Here is a 16,761-nt window from a genome sequence, read left to right as displayed (position 1 = left end):
TTCTGCACTGTAACCCCAGCGCAGAAGAGCACCTTACACTGGAGACATTAAAGAAATATTTGTTGGATGAATAAATATGTATCTCTAAAGAGTTTTATTTCTTAAGGCAACTTAGTATCTGTTCAGTTTCCTGCTGTCATACAAGGATACGCTTTTTCAAGTCTTGGAATACCCTTTTTATTAGCACGGGAAGAAAAAAGCACAATAGAAAATGAATTGAGACCGAGTCCAAGGAAATTCAAAGGTAGCTCATCAATTCAGCGCCCCGGGAGTCAGGACCGCGAGGAAAGGGTCGCTCCACCCCTGGACTCGTAGTGCTGGTGGAATCGCGAGGAACAGGGGCTCGCGTGTCTGCACATCTGCCCCTTATTGGCTGAGTTTGGGGGGCGTGGTGCGTAGTGCCGACCAATCACGGGAGATATGCACAGGCCCGTGCCGGGCCTGGCCTGGGACTCGGATGTTTCAGGCGTCGGGCTGGGACTTAGAACGTCCGCTGAGCACTAGCCGGAAGCAGGGAAGCCGGAGGTAAAAGCACCGGCTCCGGGCCGGCGCGGTAGCTCTCCTGCGCTCTTCCCTCGCTCTTTGCCCGCTGCCATGTGGGCCACCCGGCGGTTAGCTCTGTGGCAGTGCGCCCGCGCTGCTGCCCTCGGGCGGCGCGCCTATCACGGCGACTCGGTGGCCACGCTGGGCACCCAGCCAGACTCCGGCTCTGCCATCTACCAGGTAGGCTGGTTCGGGGCCTGGGCCTGGAGCCCCCGCGCCGAGTCTGTGATTTCTCTATCACGTCCGCTAGTGCCATAACCACGGGAGTAGGCGCTGGCCGGAGTAGGAAGCAGGTGGAGGTTGGGCACACATTTTACAGCTGCTTTTCTTTTCTCTGGAGCCCCAGTTGTGATTCTGGGACGCACTAAGGGGTCATGAAGTTAAAAAAAAAAAAAAATTCCAGATCAAGTTCATTTAGTTCACTTTTAGCATCGGCACTGTACTTTGTGTCTTTGAAATCGGTGGTTCTCAAAACCTGGCTTAGCATTGTCACCTGAGGAGCTTGATAAATATACAGCTGCCTTAAGCTCCACCCTGGACCTTTTTAGGTCTTTGGGGTGGGGTTCTGGTGTTTGCGTGGTTAAGGTCCTGAGGGCGCGGTGGCAGCCAGTTTGGGGAACTACTGGCCTAGGACAGCAAACCTTAGAGATTGTGCTTATCAGACTTAAGTTAAATAGTTGTTAATGTTAACAGAAAATACTTATCCCTACGATATCTTTGAGCGGCTTTTCTTGGAACCTGGGAGATATTAGAAGATAAAAAACAATTTGCATCTTGTGAAATGTCACAGCTGGAAAATTTAAGCCTGTGCCAAGGTTTCTAAGCTTTTACAGACAACATTTAAATTGTGAAAATAACTTTCAGAGAAGACATTTTAAAGAATTCCTGCCCCTGGGAAAACAAGGAACTTGAAAGACAATGTGAACCATATCTAGTGAGAGGCTTTCAGAAGTCCTTAGATTTCCTGGGGTCAAGAGAATGTTTAATTCAGAAACATTGAGTGTTTACTTTCGTGTAGGTATTATTTTAGGTATTAGGTATAGATGTATAGTAATAGAATCATAATTTTGTGGGGAAGATGGACAAGAAAGGAGGTTAATGATAATACATTGTGATAAGTGGGGTCTAAAGCTTGAAAAGGTGATTGCAGAAAACTACAGATAGGAAATAATGAACAAATTGGATCTTGATGGCTGGGTAAAAGCTGGCCAGGTTCAGGGGAGAGGATGGGAGGCAAGACTACAAACTAATGGAGTTAAAAGAACGTAGGTACCAAGTTGTGAAAGTATATAGTGGGTGTGAGGACTTGGAAGTCATGCCTGGGGTGTAAAATTCGTGGAGTAGATGAGATTATGTGGCCAGATAAAGGAACACCTTGCATGCAGAAGCCGCCTTTAGATTTCATTTTACAGGCAGTCTGCTAAGATACTTAAGTAGAGAAGTGGCATGATCCTGTGGAAATAGAATCATCAGTGTGATGGCATTGTGGAGGCTGGATCTCCTGCCATTTTGAATAAATATGGCTGCTTCTTGGCTGGGTGTTCTCTTGTTTGCTGTAGGCCTTTTACTGTTTTCCAGAGCCCCTAAAAGGTTCTTTTAACCAGTTTTTGGTTGTTTTTGATGTCTCTGTTGGAGAATGAGGGCCTGTAGCTTCCTGGCCTGCCATCTTTTTGACATCAGGTCTGGGCTGATGTGTTTTGGTGGTGGCTGTAGCTAGGGGTTACGGATGTGGGTCTGAGAATTTAACTTCTTTTTCTATGTAAAATGTTTTTATCTTCTGTTCTAATCTGCACCAGTAATTAAAACAGGGAAGCAGTTGTGGTGTGGTGGAAAAAGCACTAGTCTATATTTGATGTATATTAAAAACTAACAAACAACATATTTCCATAGGGGGGAAAATACCTGGAGGGAAATACGCTAAAATGTTAACAGTGGCCCTGTCAGTGGGCAGAGAGGCAGTGTAGCACGTTGGTTTAAGAACAAGGTTCTGGAGCTAGTGAGCCTTGGTTTGAATCCTAACTATACTACTTGTTAGCTGAGTGACCTTGGGCTGGTTACTTCGCCTCCCTGTGCCTCAGGCATCTGATAGAGCCCTCAAGAAACAGTAGTTCTTGATGCTTTTCCTCCTCTCCTCAAAGTCATCTCATGATCTGTATTTTAGCCAGCTTTTGCTTCAGTAATATTGTGTAGCAAATAATCCCAAGATCTCAGTGTCCAAAATAACAAATATTTAGTTTTTGCTCTTGGATCTGATTGTAGCAGTTCTGGTCTAGGCAGTGCATGAGATAGGTCTGCTCTGCTTGTCTCTCATCCAGGACCCAAACTGAAGGGACAGTGGGTACTGGGGGAATGCTCTTCTCACAGTGGAAGGCTGGGCCACAAGAGGAGAGTATGGAAACACTTTGTAACTCTTCTTTTTTTTTTTTTTTTTAAGTTTCAGATGTAAAAACAGCATAGTGATTAGACATTTATGTACCTCACAAAGTGATAACCCCAATAAGTCTATTACCCATCTGACACTGTACATAGTTATTACAGGATTATTGACTATGTTCCCTATGCTGTACTACATATCCCCATGACTTTTTAAAATTATAGTTGACATTCAATATCATTTTATATTAGTTTCAGGTGTACAGTGTAGTGGTTAGACATTTGTGGAATTTATGCAGTGATCCCCCTGGTAGGTCTAGTTACCTATCTGACACTATACATGGTGACCTCTGCTTGCAATTGGTACACTGTCACATTTGCCCACATTCCACCAACTAAAGCAAGTAATATGGACACGCTCATGGACTGTGGGGTGGGGAAGTATAATCTCCCAGTGAGCCTTGGCAAGGAAGAATTTTAAACAAATAATACAATTTACCTCGTGACCTAAGATGGTTGCTTAAGCTACAACTATTATGTCTGAGTTCCAGGTACAAAGTAGGAGGAAGGTGAGTAGGCAAAAGGACATCTTCTGCTTGTCTGCTTTTTAAGGAGCCTTTCTAGAAGTCATACCTAACAACTTCTGTCTATATTTCATTGGTTGGAATTTAGTCACACGACCATACCTGTCTACAAAAGGAAGCCAGGATATGGTACTTTTCCAGCTGGGCATGTTGCCACCTGGAATAAAACTGGGATTCCAGCATCATGGAAGACTGGAAGAATGGACAGGGACAAGCAGCTAATACTGTCTGCCACAGATAATAAGTAGCGTGGAGAGAGTGGGTGTGTTCTTTGTAAGTTATGTTGGATGTTAAAAGATTTCGCTTAGGTGCATCCGTATCTTCTGGGACCTCCAGCTACAAGTAGTAAACTTTGATACAAACAACCCACAAAAGGGGAACAAAAAATAAAGCCGTGCCTTGGATGAGAGATGGCACATAGGGGCCCTGGCCACAGTCCAGTTTCTCTCTGCCTAATTTTCCTAGTCACTCACATTAGGACAGTAATACATGCGGCCCGCTCTCACTTCTCCCATAACCATGTGTTTCAGAAAGCCTTGGCAGGTAGTAACAGTTTCCTTTATTTTTTAATGAGAGGCTGGCTTAGCTAGGGTAAAGATCCCTTGCATAACCAGCTTTAGCTTTCATTGCGCTGTTCTACACTGGGCAGCCTCATTAGCCAATGATTGTACTTTGCAGTGATTGTACTTTGGGGTTTGGCTATGCTTTAATAGAGGATTACTTCTTTTCTCTGTATGTGAACTGTTTTTCATCAGCTCTAAACTTTGGTGCCTGTGGTTTGCAAAGTTGGCAGATCAGCAGATAGGATGCAGGAGCGGAGCAGGAGGAGAAAGAATAAAAAAATTAAAGGCACTCCAGAATCCCATCAGCCTCTAGATCTACAAGGGAAGAAGAACTTGTTAGAGGACACTGGGGATGTATTTAGCACTGTGGGAAAAATCCGTGCGATAAACAGAACATTTTAAGACAAAGAAGATGGAGAATTTATACTTTATAAAAGGCTTAAGAAATACATCAGCTAGTTGTGGGTATGTAGACCTTCCATAGGACCCTATTCAAATAAACTATTTAAAAAAAATCTGTCTGACAATGGGGAAATGTTTTCGCTAATTGGATATTTGATGATATTAACAGATTATTGACATGTGACGATGGTCCTTTTGGGGATTTGGAAGCACTTATAGATGAGTGTTACATGTAGGGTTTTCTTCAGAATAATTCAGGGTGGGGGGCATAAGGGAAACAACTGGCCATTTATGGATAATAGTTGAAGTGCGGTCGGTACATTTCATTATACTAGACTTTTTCTTTTTTATTTTATTTTTATATGTTTGAAAATTTCCGTGAAAGAAAGTTACCAGCAATGGCAATGAACCACACTAAAGGGGGGCTGAACGTGTTAGTGAAACCCCCCACTCTGTAATTTGCCGTAATGTAACCTGCCTGTTCCTTCATTTTCTAGTGCTATTGAGCTCAATAGGACTGAGCTGGAGATAGGATGTCATGATGACTGGATGGACCTGCGGTGAATTAGCCCCAAACGATGTCACTGAAACCTTTTTTTCTTTATCTTATCAATTTCAAACATGCAAAATAGGAATGTTTCTTGACCTCAGGAACTCTTGGAGCTGTAGAAAATAGGAAATAATGGAGATATATTATAAAGACTGTAGATTCATCTAGTTTTGAACAGTTGGAAAGCTGTTTAGTATTGTGTCACATAAAGGGAATAACAGCACCAGATATGTTGATCACATTGTGGGGAGCAAAATGTGTTAGCAGGATAAACTCTGAATGTTCAAAAATAATTAGCTACATAAGTATTGTACTAAAGTAATGTACTGAAAAAATTTATGATACAGAATGGTGAAAAGTTAATACCTCTGCTCATTTTCCACTTTTCACCGTTTATATTTTCTTGTATATACTCTAGAAAATTTCTAAGCATATGCAAACAGTTTTGTTCCTATTTAAACGTGAAATAAGATGCACTTCTTTTCCCCTGGGCTTTGTTTTTAAATGTAATTTGTCAGTAAGCCAGTATTTCTGCATTGGGTAGAACTTCCTCAAGATGGGACAGAAAAATAAGATGTCATTCTAACCCTTAAAAGTTAAGAAACATGGCTTATTTTTGTTAAAATAGGAAAACAAGTAGAGATCAATTAAGTTCAGTAGATATTTAAGGGAGAAAGATATTAAAATGAGTAGGAGTGGCCAGAAATGGTGTTGGAGATGAGGTGAAACATGAATTAGGCTTTAAAAGAGGGGTGAGATTTGGATACATGGACCAGAGTGGAGTGCTGGTCGTAAAGAGCCTGAGGAAAGATAGAAGAGAGGCAGGAACTAATCTTTTCCATACAGTGGATTGGCCCAGCATGGAGACCACATGGGCTTGGCACATGATGTTCTCCTTAACCCTTATTTTGGTAAAAAAAAAAAAAAAAAAAAAGGTATTTGCGGTATTTGCTTTCTAGTATCACTCTTTATTTCTGTTTTAGGAAAACTATGAACAGATGAAAGCACTAGTAAATGAACTCCATGAACGAGCACAGAAGATAAAACGAGGTAAATATTCATTTATTCTTCAATTTATGTTTTTAAAAATAAAAGGCCAAAGTGAGAGGCAACAAGCATTTATTTGAAATGAAAAGAATAGCTATTCTGGAAGTACGTACTGATTCAGGCTGAAACCCAAATAGTGTTCCAAATAGGAGGTGAAGATAAGGGGTACTTATGAGAAAGTTAAGGGGAATAATTACAGAAACAAGGAAAGAATTTCGATGGGTGTTCATAAGCTAAGGAAGGACTTTCTATAGATAGATACAGATAAGCTAACATAGTGATGATAATTCTAAAGAATGTCTTTAGGGGCGGCCGGATATCTCAGTTGGTTAGAGCGCGAGCTCTCAACAGCAAGGCTGCCGGTTCGATTCCCGCATGGGATGGTGGCTGTGCCCCCTGCAACTAAAGCTTGAAAATGGCAACTGGACTTGGAGCTGGGCTGCACCCTCTCCATCTAGATTGAAGGACAGCGACTTGGAGGTGATGGGCCCTGGAGAAACACAGTGTTCCCCAGTATTGCCCAATAAAAAAAGAATGTCTTTAATTTTCAATCCTGTAGTCATGTCTGCTTTTCTGATAGCTTTGCAAATAGTTGCCCTATAATGCTGCTTTAGGCCCAGTCCAAAGGTAATGTTGCCTACTTTTAACATTCCAAAGATTTGAGTAGTAAGACGTGCAAGGCAGTTTGTCTGAAATAGCAGCTCTGACTCAATTTTGAAGTGGCTCCATTTACATTATTTTTCACACTTAATTAAAATGTCCCTTCATAGTTATTGGTTTTAGGAAAAACTAGTAGCATTAAGCTTTTAACTCCTCAAGACTGCATTTGTTGGTATGCAGACATTTTCTCCTATTACTTGGCCAGTTTTTCTGCTCACATAGCACCTCCACTATTTGGGGGAAAGTAGAAATTCAAATTCATCAATTTTTAAACTATTACTTCTTAAAGTTTTGTTTCAGCCACAGCATCACGCTCATATGAATGTTCAAAATGGCTTCAAGAGTACGATTCCAGTTATCTTTCAGAGAAGCTTACCAGCAGGATAGTTTGCCTCTCAAATCATATCCAATAGACAAAACTCATGTCATTTTTTAACACCATTTCCCCACATTAGAACAGGGGTTCAAGATCTGTCTGGTCAAAAAGAGTAACAAATGTCCACTAACCCTGTTTCTGTAAGTAACCCTCCTACTTACCTATCCCTGTTACTCATAATACTCAGAACTGAGTGCTTTGATTAACACAAGTTAATTGAAGGGCTGTGTTTTGATAGATTCAGAAGTGCTTATTTTTTATAAAGCTGGGTAATAATTTTATTGATATAGAAAAATCACAAATAGTTTTGGTGGTTGAAACAGGGGTATTTAATGACCTAAAGGTAAGGCATGTGTAGTTTTTGAAGACATTTTACAGTGGAAGTTAAATTCCATGCATGTAGTTCCAACAATGCAGGTGAACAGCTGAAGTGACCATAGGTGTTTGTGCTGTGCTTGCAGAGGCAGACAGCTGGGTCATGACTGCCCCCTGGAGACAGCAATGGAAAGATGCTACAAACTGTAAAATGCTTTCTCATTTCAGGGATCTTTAAATGTGAGCAAACTGTATGTCTCAGAAACGACGCAGTATGGTGAATGAGATAGAAGGAAACTAGCTTTTCTGGCTCTGAGTTTGTGGGAATGGAGATCATTAACACAAAATCTTTGAGAATAATCCTTGGAAAAGTAAGATGTTGTGTCTTGCTGTTGTTTTGTCAGGTCCACATCTCGGAGGCAAGTTTAAACGCCAGAAGACCTTAATTCTGAGAATCTGCCTCAGGATAACCAGATCACTCACTTTCTGTTTTTCCTTAATAAACCCAGAATTCACTACATGTTCCAAGTTGCAAATTCAATCTCTAGGCAGAATTAAGAAAGAATGATGTTGTCTTAAGTACTTAAATTTTTTTTATCATCTTGTTGTCATCCCACCTCCCCTCAGACCCCTTCCCCTGCTAAGCCCCTTAGTGGGCACTTACATCACCTGACTCCCAAAGACCCTCACCAGGGGGCCTGGCCTTCCTTACAGTGCTTTGAGTTCATTTTTCTTTTACTATTTATTTTTAAGCAGCTGTGTTAAGGTGTAATTTACATATGATGAACTGCATCATTTAAAGAGCGCACTTTGCGTTTTGACAGATGTATGCACCCATGAAACCATCACCGCAATTGGCTCAATGAACGTTTCACTCCCAGAAATTTCCTCTGCCCCTTTGTCACCCTCTCCCTGTCTCCCTCTCGTACCCTTAAATGCACTTCAGTAGGGAACTCTGAGTTAACTGTGGTTGGGAGAAACAAGAAAAGCGTTGGCTTGATTACACTATTTTATATCTAAATCTTTCCCTTCCAGAATTATTTGTAACTTTAAGGCAGATTTAATCTTAAAAGTATGCCATCCACTTCTTCAGGAAAAAAAAAACCCCTTAGATACAGGAAAGAGTACTGGTTTGAAAAATACAGTTATACTTGGAACCTTATTTGAAATAGATATGACTTATTTTCTCACTTAAAAAGCAAAGAAACAGCTTTCTTAAATAGCTGAACATTTTGTTAGACAGAGTATATTAGGATGAACTTCTTGGGCAACAGGGAAAAATAAGCATTTTAAGGTACAGTTTGATCCTCCTGATCTGTTACCTTGGTTGCTGAGAGTGGGTTATTGGTATTCCCAAGCCCCGGAGCCCACAGCTCCCAGGTGGGTGAGGTTGGGTGTACCTCTCGCACCAAACAGCTGCATCAGGCTACCTCAGCGGACTCTTAAATTATTGTAATTTTCTTTGTGTGGAACAACGTCAGAAAGCACCAAAGACAGTCTCTGAGTCAAGACACTAACAAAAAAAGGGGACTTTTAAACTGCTGCATAGGGTGTTAAATTCTCTCCAGTTTGGAGACAGTCTAAAAAGTTATGGGTCACTAATGGCCCCCCTAGGTAAGTTTTGCTGTGCTTATCATGGAAGTCATTTCTAAAATAGTGCTGTTTACCTGGTACAGAGGAAGTTAGGAATTTTTCAAATGTCATGCAGCACAGTGTTAGATATTTGGAGTAGGTATTTAATAAATGTGGAGATGAGGCAGTGTTTGCAATGCGTGAGTTGCAGAGAAAATACTATATTATTTCTTTAAGTAATTATTAGTTAATTCAGAAAGTGTATGATATGCTGTGAAATTAGGAATAGATTGACTTTTAAAAAACGCCACTTTAATTATTTACTTCAGAAAATTGGCAGCTTGTAAAAGTGAGTGATCTGAAAAATTAGCCATTTCTCACAGGATACGTTGAACTTTTAAAAGCTCTATATTTTGGATCGAGTGTTATATGTTTTTCTGGCATTAAGTTAAATGGAGACCTTTTATATCATTCTAATCCAATCCTGTTTTATCATATCCTAATTTATCATAGGAGGTGGTGAGAAAGCCCGAGAACGTCACATATCAAGAGGAAAACTGTTACCCAGAGAAAGAGTCGATGGTCTTTTGGACCCAGGGTTGGTATATACCGAAGTCCTAACTCTGTGTTGTCTATTCCATGGTACTTTCTTAGACAGTTTTATAAATCAGTGATTTTAAATTCTGGTTCTTAGTATCCGATTCAACAACAGATGTTTATTGAGAGACTACTATGTGTCAGGCACTGTTCCAGGTGGGGTGCTAGGAATACTCAATGAACAAAATAGACAAAGATTCTTGCCCAACTGGGGTTTACATTGTAGCAGAAGGACATTGAAAATAAATGATACACATCGTAAATTATGCAGTATGTTAAAACTGGTAAATGTCATGGGAAGAAGAAAAGGTAGACTAGAGTAAGGGATCAACAGATGAAGGTCAAGTTGCAATTTTAAACAGGGTGATGAGGGTAGGCCTCATTGAGAAGGTGACGTTTGAGCAAAGATTTGAAGGACTGAAGAGAGAGAGCCCTGCAAATACTGGGGAAAGAATGTTGCAGGCAGAGGAAATGGCCAGTACAAGGCCCTGAGGTGGGAATGTGCTGGATATGCTGATATGCCCAAGGAGCCAGGAGGCCCGCGTAGTTGGGTATGGGACAGGAAGGACAGAGTGGTACCTAGGAGATGGGGCACGTAAGATCTTGTATAGGCCAGTGTAAGAGTTTTCACTCATACTCTGAGAGAAATGGGGAGCTTTTGTGGGCTTTTTAATGTTTGGAAAGGGTTATTCTGGCTGCTATGTTGTGAGTAGACTGGGTAGCAAGGGTGGGAGCACTGAGGCCAGTTAGAGGGCAACTGAAGTGATTCAAGAGAGACATGTTGGTGGCTTGGACAAGGGTACCAGTAGTGGAGATGATGAGAATGGCAGGTTCTGGGTGTGTTGCCAAGAGAGTTGGCCCAGTGGGATTTCCTGAAGGACTGGCTTGTGTGGTGGTGGAGAGAAGGAAATGAAGATTCCAAAAGTACTTTTCATGACATCCATGCACACACCCATCCCAGAGGCAAACACTGCTAGTAACACCCAGCATATGTCCTTCTAGACCCTGTTTATTCATATGTGTATTAGACACGTTGTTTTTTTAAAAGAAAAATGTAATCATACTAAATGTGAGGTTTTATAACCTTCCCCCCCACTTACTGTATCTTGAACATTTAAGTAAGAGCGAGCTAGAATAATATAGTAGGTAAGAACCTGGTCCTAGATTGCTATTAAAACCCAGCTCAGTCACTTCGCGAGGTGTGTGACTTTAGACAAGTCACTTAATCTTTGTGTTTCAGTGTATTTATCAGTCACTAAGGATCATAATAGGATCTGCCTTAGAGATAGTTCTTAGGAGTAAATGAGTTAGGTGTCTAACAGTCCTGGAAGAGAGCCTGGCACATGGTAAGTGCTACGTCAGTTTTAGGTGCTATTCTTTTTCTGTATTAATAAATACATTTGTACAGCATCTTTTAAAATAAGTACCTAGTGTTCTGTTGTATGGCTATACCTTATAAATCCCCACAGTATTCACTCTAGATTTTGTTTTAGATATTCTTCTTTTTGTAGATTTTATATACAACATGCATATTTGAAACATTGACTCATTAAAGAAAAATATCTTCTTATTCCACATGTAACCGTTTATATACATATATATATATATATATATATATATATATAATGTGTATATATATATTATACCTATAAATATAGGTGTATATATATTTATAGGTATAATATATATATATATATATATAAAATGACATTAATCCAAACAATATCCTTTCTTCCCCTCAGGTCTCCATTTCTGGAATTATCCCAGTTTGCAGGTTACCAGTTATATGGTAATGAGGAGGTCCCTGCAGGTGGCATTATTACAGGCATTGGGAGAGTATCAGGGTGAGTATTCTACTTACACTCAATCTTGTGGGTCAGGAAGAAGATTGACAAGGCACAGGCATTCACCACTCACTGCTTTGCATATTAGCATGCAAATTTTATGCTATTGATGTTATTTAGGACTGAAGCTTTCTATGGAGACATGTATTAGATTCATCTGTGGAGCTTTAGAGACAAAAATTGAGGGGAAAAAAACACTAGCAAAGATCCCAGGGTCCCAATCCAGACCTCCAGGTGTGAGCTTGGCTTGTATGGTTTTCCAGGCTCCACGTGATCTCTTTACATCTAGGGAGGAAACCACTGTCTTAGAGGAGTAGCTCTCTAAGTAAGGAGTAGCTCTCCAAAGTGGCATCAGCATCACCTGAGAACTTGTTAGAAATGTAGATTATCAGGTCTTCCCAAGAGGCACTAAGTCACATTCTGGGGGTGGGCCCCTGGAGTCGGTGTTCTCAAACCACTGTGGACTTAGGGAATCTAGATGTTAAATGCATTTGTATATATTTGTGTATGATCTCATGTTTTCTGTGAAGTTACCATGCCCGGCACTGTGACAAACACTTCCCGCTGATTAGTTGTTTTCATCCTCACCACAGATCTGTGAGAAAGAGTGTTACTGTCATCATCGTTCTGCAGATATAGGAACTGTTGAGAGTGTGAAATAACTTGTCCAAGGTCAAGCCACTGGAAAAGCTCAGCTTTGACCTTAGGCAGGTGGACTCCGAGCCCATTTCCGGTCACAGTGTGGACTCTGAGTAGAAGGCCTGGTTCCTGTGCCCATCTTTGAAGATGGGCTTTGGGGTCAGTTCCACCCACATGGGTTAAAAATAGAGAAGAGCCGGTTTCTGAAAGAAAGTTTCATTCTGTTGCCAAAATAAGAAATGCTGGATAGGCAAACCAATAGATGTACAATACGGTACTTTTCTGGACTGATTTTGTTTCTCATTCTGTAACGTGTCTGTGACCTTTTAATAGTAGAGTAACAGTGGCTGTGTCACTTGTTCAAGGTCATGTACGTAGCAAGTGGCAGAGCCAGAATTGCAGCCAAGCTTTGATTGACTTCACAGCCTGGTCTCCGCCCATCACCAGAGCTTCTTAAGCTTTTCCTGCAGCACCGCAGGGCAGGGAAGTGTGACCACAGTCCTGGAGATATGGGGCCCTGGCCCAGCCGCCAGCCCTAAGCCTAAATTCCCTTCCAAGTCTAGTTTGTTTAATGTTAAAGTAATTAAAAATTTGCATTCCAGTCATGGAAAAAGGCTTTATATGACCTGTCCAGGTAAGAAATGTCCAAACTTGTAGAGGATTTATCTAAGAGTTTGTTTGAGACAAACATATGCCGGGAAACACTATCTCGAATGCTCCAGAGAATGACAGGTTTGCAGCTCTTTAAAAATACATTTGAAATGAAGGAAGGAATTTAGGAAGATTACATGGAGGTGGGAAAAAGCAAGGTGGGGATTTGATTACAGGATACCTAACAAGATTGTGTGCTTTTTTTGGAGGGTGGTTACAGTTTATTTCAAAGGTGTGTTCACCTAGATGCATAGAAACAATGGACAGAGCTTGCTTAAGGCAAAGATAAACTTTTTACTAAAAAGTTTATGCCTGGGGTGTGACTGCCTGCTCTGGCTTGCCCAGTTAGGAATTTATGATCAGATCCCCCTGTGAGGTTACTTTCCAGAGCCCCTTTTTCCCCTGTCCACAGTTCTAATGAATACAATTGATGCTCCAGGGAGAGGAGCCCTGTTACGCTGTGGAGAGCTCTGCAGGCCTTGTACCCTAGTCCAGAAGCACAGCATGAGCCCAACAGGCTGTGCGCTCAGTTCCTGTTCTCTACTTTCAACAGAGATTCAATGAGTTAGTTTTTAGAATTCTAGAGACTATAAAGTGCGATTGCAGAAACATCATCAATATAAAGAAGATTAAGTTTTGTAAAGAGCACACTGTTCTTTCAAGTTTCAAGTGAACCTCTGATCTTCAGGTTTCCTGACAGGTTAAGCAATTTTCCCTAACTGACCGCCCGCGTTCCCCACTCTGCTGCTCAGTGTGTGACTTGTGGGCTGAGGTACCCAACAGCATGGTTTTGCAGAGAAAGGGCACGTTGTAGTGTATGTTTCCAATATACTATTTTAAAGTTTGCATCTGTTGTCACTTTGAGAAAGATAAATGGTGTATTTTAAACTTCTTTTAGTTTTATAGAAAAGCATATGGCAGTAGTGGTGAACTTTTGAAAACATGAAAAGAAATACTCGTGATGGGTTAGTTTTCATTTTTGCAAAGTACCTTCCTTAAAGGAAACTTGAAGGTTTATTATGATGGGTTTTCTCACCCTTGAGACTTGGATTTTTTTATTTTTATTGTCTTGTTCAAATACCCTTTTATTCAAATAAGCATTATGAAATGTGGCTTAGGGTGTTAATTTTTCACTACTAATATAGGACTGATGACTATAAAAATCAAGTGTGAGTTTGTAAACTTGTTAAAAGTGATCATTTTATATTATATAAATGAATGTATGAATTGTGATTAAATCTTGCTTTGGTATCCCAAGATTATGATATAATGACTGTCATTGGTGATATGTACTAGAAGTTGAAGGTGGCATTGGAGTGTCATGGAATGTGATGTCGTTGGCCTTTAACTTTGAAGAAATCTCTCATTCTCTTTCCAATGAAATTTCTGCCTTTCAGAGTAGAATGCATGATTGTTGCCAACGATGCCACCGTCAAAGGAGGTACCTATTACCCAGTGACTGTGAAAAAACATTTACGGGCACAAGAAATTGCAATGCAAAACAGGCTCCCTTGCATCTACTTGGGTAAGTCACAGTAGTTGTAAAATAAACTATTTTTAGCTGGTAAAATATAAGACTGTTTAGAAGGCTATTTATATGACGTTATCAATTAGTATTTATAACTGTTCGTTTCTCCCATTATTACAAAAGAAATGCATGTTTTGTGTTGGAAACGCTGGGAAATAAAGTAAACAAGAACTACCCATAATAACATCACTGAGGAATAACCTCTGACAGTATTTTGGTGCATGCCAGTTTTTTCTCTGCACGTGTATTTTCTTTTCTTCTATATATTTTGTTTTTCTGTTAACCATAATGGGTTCAAACTATGAACAAATAGTGGCTAATATTTATGGATCTCTTGAGTGCCAGATGCTATGTTAAATGTTTGAGTGTGTTTATAATTTGAGCAGATATTAAAGAAATTTAATTTTTTAAAATTTATTTTTCTATTATAGTTGACATACAATATCATATTAGTTTCAGGTATACAACATAGTGATTAGACATTAATATTGATTGGACATTACAAAGTGATCACCCCAATAAATCTAGTAAGGAAATTTAATTTTCAATAAAAATATATTTATGTTTAAAATTAAAATAGATTTAAATCTGAGGATGTTTCAAAAAAGAATATCAAAGCAAGGTAGTATGGAATTGCCACTTCTGGATGGAGATTGGTTTAGTTTGGTAACACGCAAATATATGTTGTTCATTTATGTGGGTATTTGAATAGGTACTGATGCAGAGATTTTTTTTTCCCTACGAAAGTGAATTTACCTGGTTGACTTACACTGTGAAGTACTTTGCACATGTAGAATACAGCAAATGAGGCCCTGCTGCTTGCAGGTGCTGTGCAAACACTGTGGGGGATGCTGGGAAGAGTATTATGTTGTTTCTGTCTTGATAGGAGTCAGGATATAATGTATCTGTTAACAATCAGAGCCTCACGGTTGTATCCAAAAGTGATCGGTATAGGACTAGCTAACTTTGTAGCTTTACTGTGTGCATTCACAATATGTGCTGAACTAAGTGCATTACACACATTATTTCATGTTATCCCAGTAACAACTGTATGGGATAGCTACTGTTGGTACCTTCATTTCACAGATGAGGAAACCAAGACATAGAAGGTCTAGGAAACAGGCCTGTATACAGTCACTAAGCTCTGTTTTGAACTCAGCTGACATTCTTATCCACTACTCTAATCTGCAGTAAAAACAATACCCAAAGGCTGTATGTGATAAAGTGTCACATGAATTGCATAGGAGGTTTTTGTATTGATTTAAAAGAGAGATACTTTTTTTTAGCTGAACTGGTTAAGCATATATGGTGTTTCTGGGGCTTCAGCTGGTCCTCAAAGGAGAGAATGGCCTACACATTTCAAGTGGAGTTTTGTGCAGGGGTAGGAGAGCCAAATGGATTTGAGGAAAACGGAATCCTTTTGGTGGCATTGGGGGATTGGAGAAAGGTGCTGCAGGATAGTTTAGAATGATAGGGCAAGTTTTTTGTGAATGAGATTAAGAACTGCTGCTGTCATTGATACAAGTCTTCCTGTGTGTCGCATATTTTGTTCATAGAGATGTATTTATTTCTGTCATTTCTCTTGTCTTCAGTTGATTCAGGAGGGGCAAACTTACCTCGACAAGCAGAGGAATTTGCAGATCGAGATCACTTTGGCCGTATATTTTATAATCAGGCAATTATGTCTTCTAAAAATATTGCACAGGTAATTTCTCATTAATGAGATATATTGCTTTTTGCTCCAAGTGACTTTGCTAAGTAGGTACTCTGAGATAACTTAAAACAGAAGTTAATTCAGGGTTTAGTTTTTTTCCGTAGAAAATATCTTAAGGTTACCTCTAGTTAGATACTTTTGTTAATTATGGGAATACACTTATACTGTTATAAAGGTTATCCACCAAAGGAAAAGAGTTTTTAAAAAGAATGGGCACTGAGTAATCATTTTTTTAGGACTGGACTCTTGAAACGCTGGACACTGTTGAAATGTGTGAGGAGATATGTACAAGAAAGTTGTAGTATTGTTTGTTACAGCAAAAGTTAAACAGCAACCTAAATGATCGTTAATGGGAGATTAATAATACAATTTTTAGCTGTTAAAGTGAATGAACTAGAATTGCATGCATCAACGTAAATAAGTCTCAAAAGTATGTTGAGAAAAAAATAGTGGAATAAATATACAGCCAATTGTTACATATGTAAAGCTTAAATATATCAAATAATACTGTGTTATTTATGGCTAAACATGTACATGTGAATGATACACTTAGCTTTAAAACAATGATTACCTTTGAGGTGGGAGGGAGGAAAAAGGGGTCAGGTAGGAGGTATGTAGAGGCTTCAGTTATATCTGAAATACTTTATTCCTTAAAAGTATCATTTAAATTTGGCCGATTGTCAAGATTTATTAAGATTTGGCATTAGGTGAAAGGATATTTATTTTATTTTTCTCTAATCGTTTTTACATGTTTGAAATATTTCATAATACTGATGCTACTCCTTTGTTTATGTTGTTACTGG

The 16,761-nt window shown here is 39.6% G+C and overlaps 1 protein-coding gene across 1 annotated transcript in view; it reads left to right on the top strand.

Annotated features, from left to right (window-relative positions):
• The first annotated feature begins 434 nt into the window (after window positions 1-434).
• MCCC2 (methylcrotonyl-CoA carboxylase subunit 2) overlaps window positions 435-16,761 on the top strand; it is a 55,110-nt gene continuing 38,783 nt past the window's right edge. The window contains exons 1-6 of the mRNA XM_019728086.2: window positions 435-723; window positions 5,999-6,065; window positions 9,499-9,583; window positions 11,325-11,426; window positions 14,114-14,241; window positions 15,837-15,949. Coding sequence (XP_019583645.1) covers window positions 595-723; window positions 5,999-6,065; window positions 9,499-9,583; window positions 11,325-11,426; window positions 14,114-14,241; window positions 15,837-15,949 — 624 coding nt within the window. The 5' untranslated portion in view covers window positions 435-594. The remainder of the gene's footprint in view (window positions 724-5,998; window positions 6,066-9,498; window positions 9,584-11,324; window positions 11,427-14,113; window positions 14,242-15,836; window positions 15,950-16,761) is intronic.

The sequence above is a fragment of the Rhinolophus sinicus genome, linkage group LG03, assembly GCF_036562045.2.
Source record: "Rhinolophus sinicus isolate RSC01 linkage group LG03, ASM3656204v1, whole genome shotgun sequence".
Taxonomy (NCBI): domain Eukaryota; kingdom Metazoa; phylum Chordata; class Mammalia; order Chiroptera; family Rhinolophidae; genus Rhinolophus; species Rhinolophus sinicus.
This window is presented reverse-complemented; position numbering and strand designations above follow the sequence as displayed.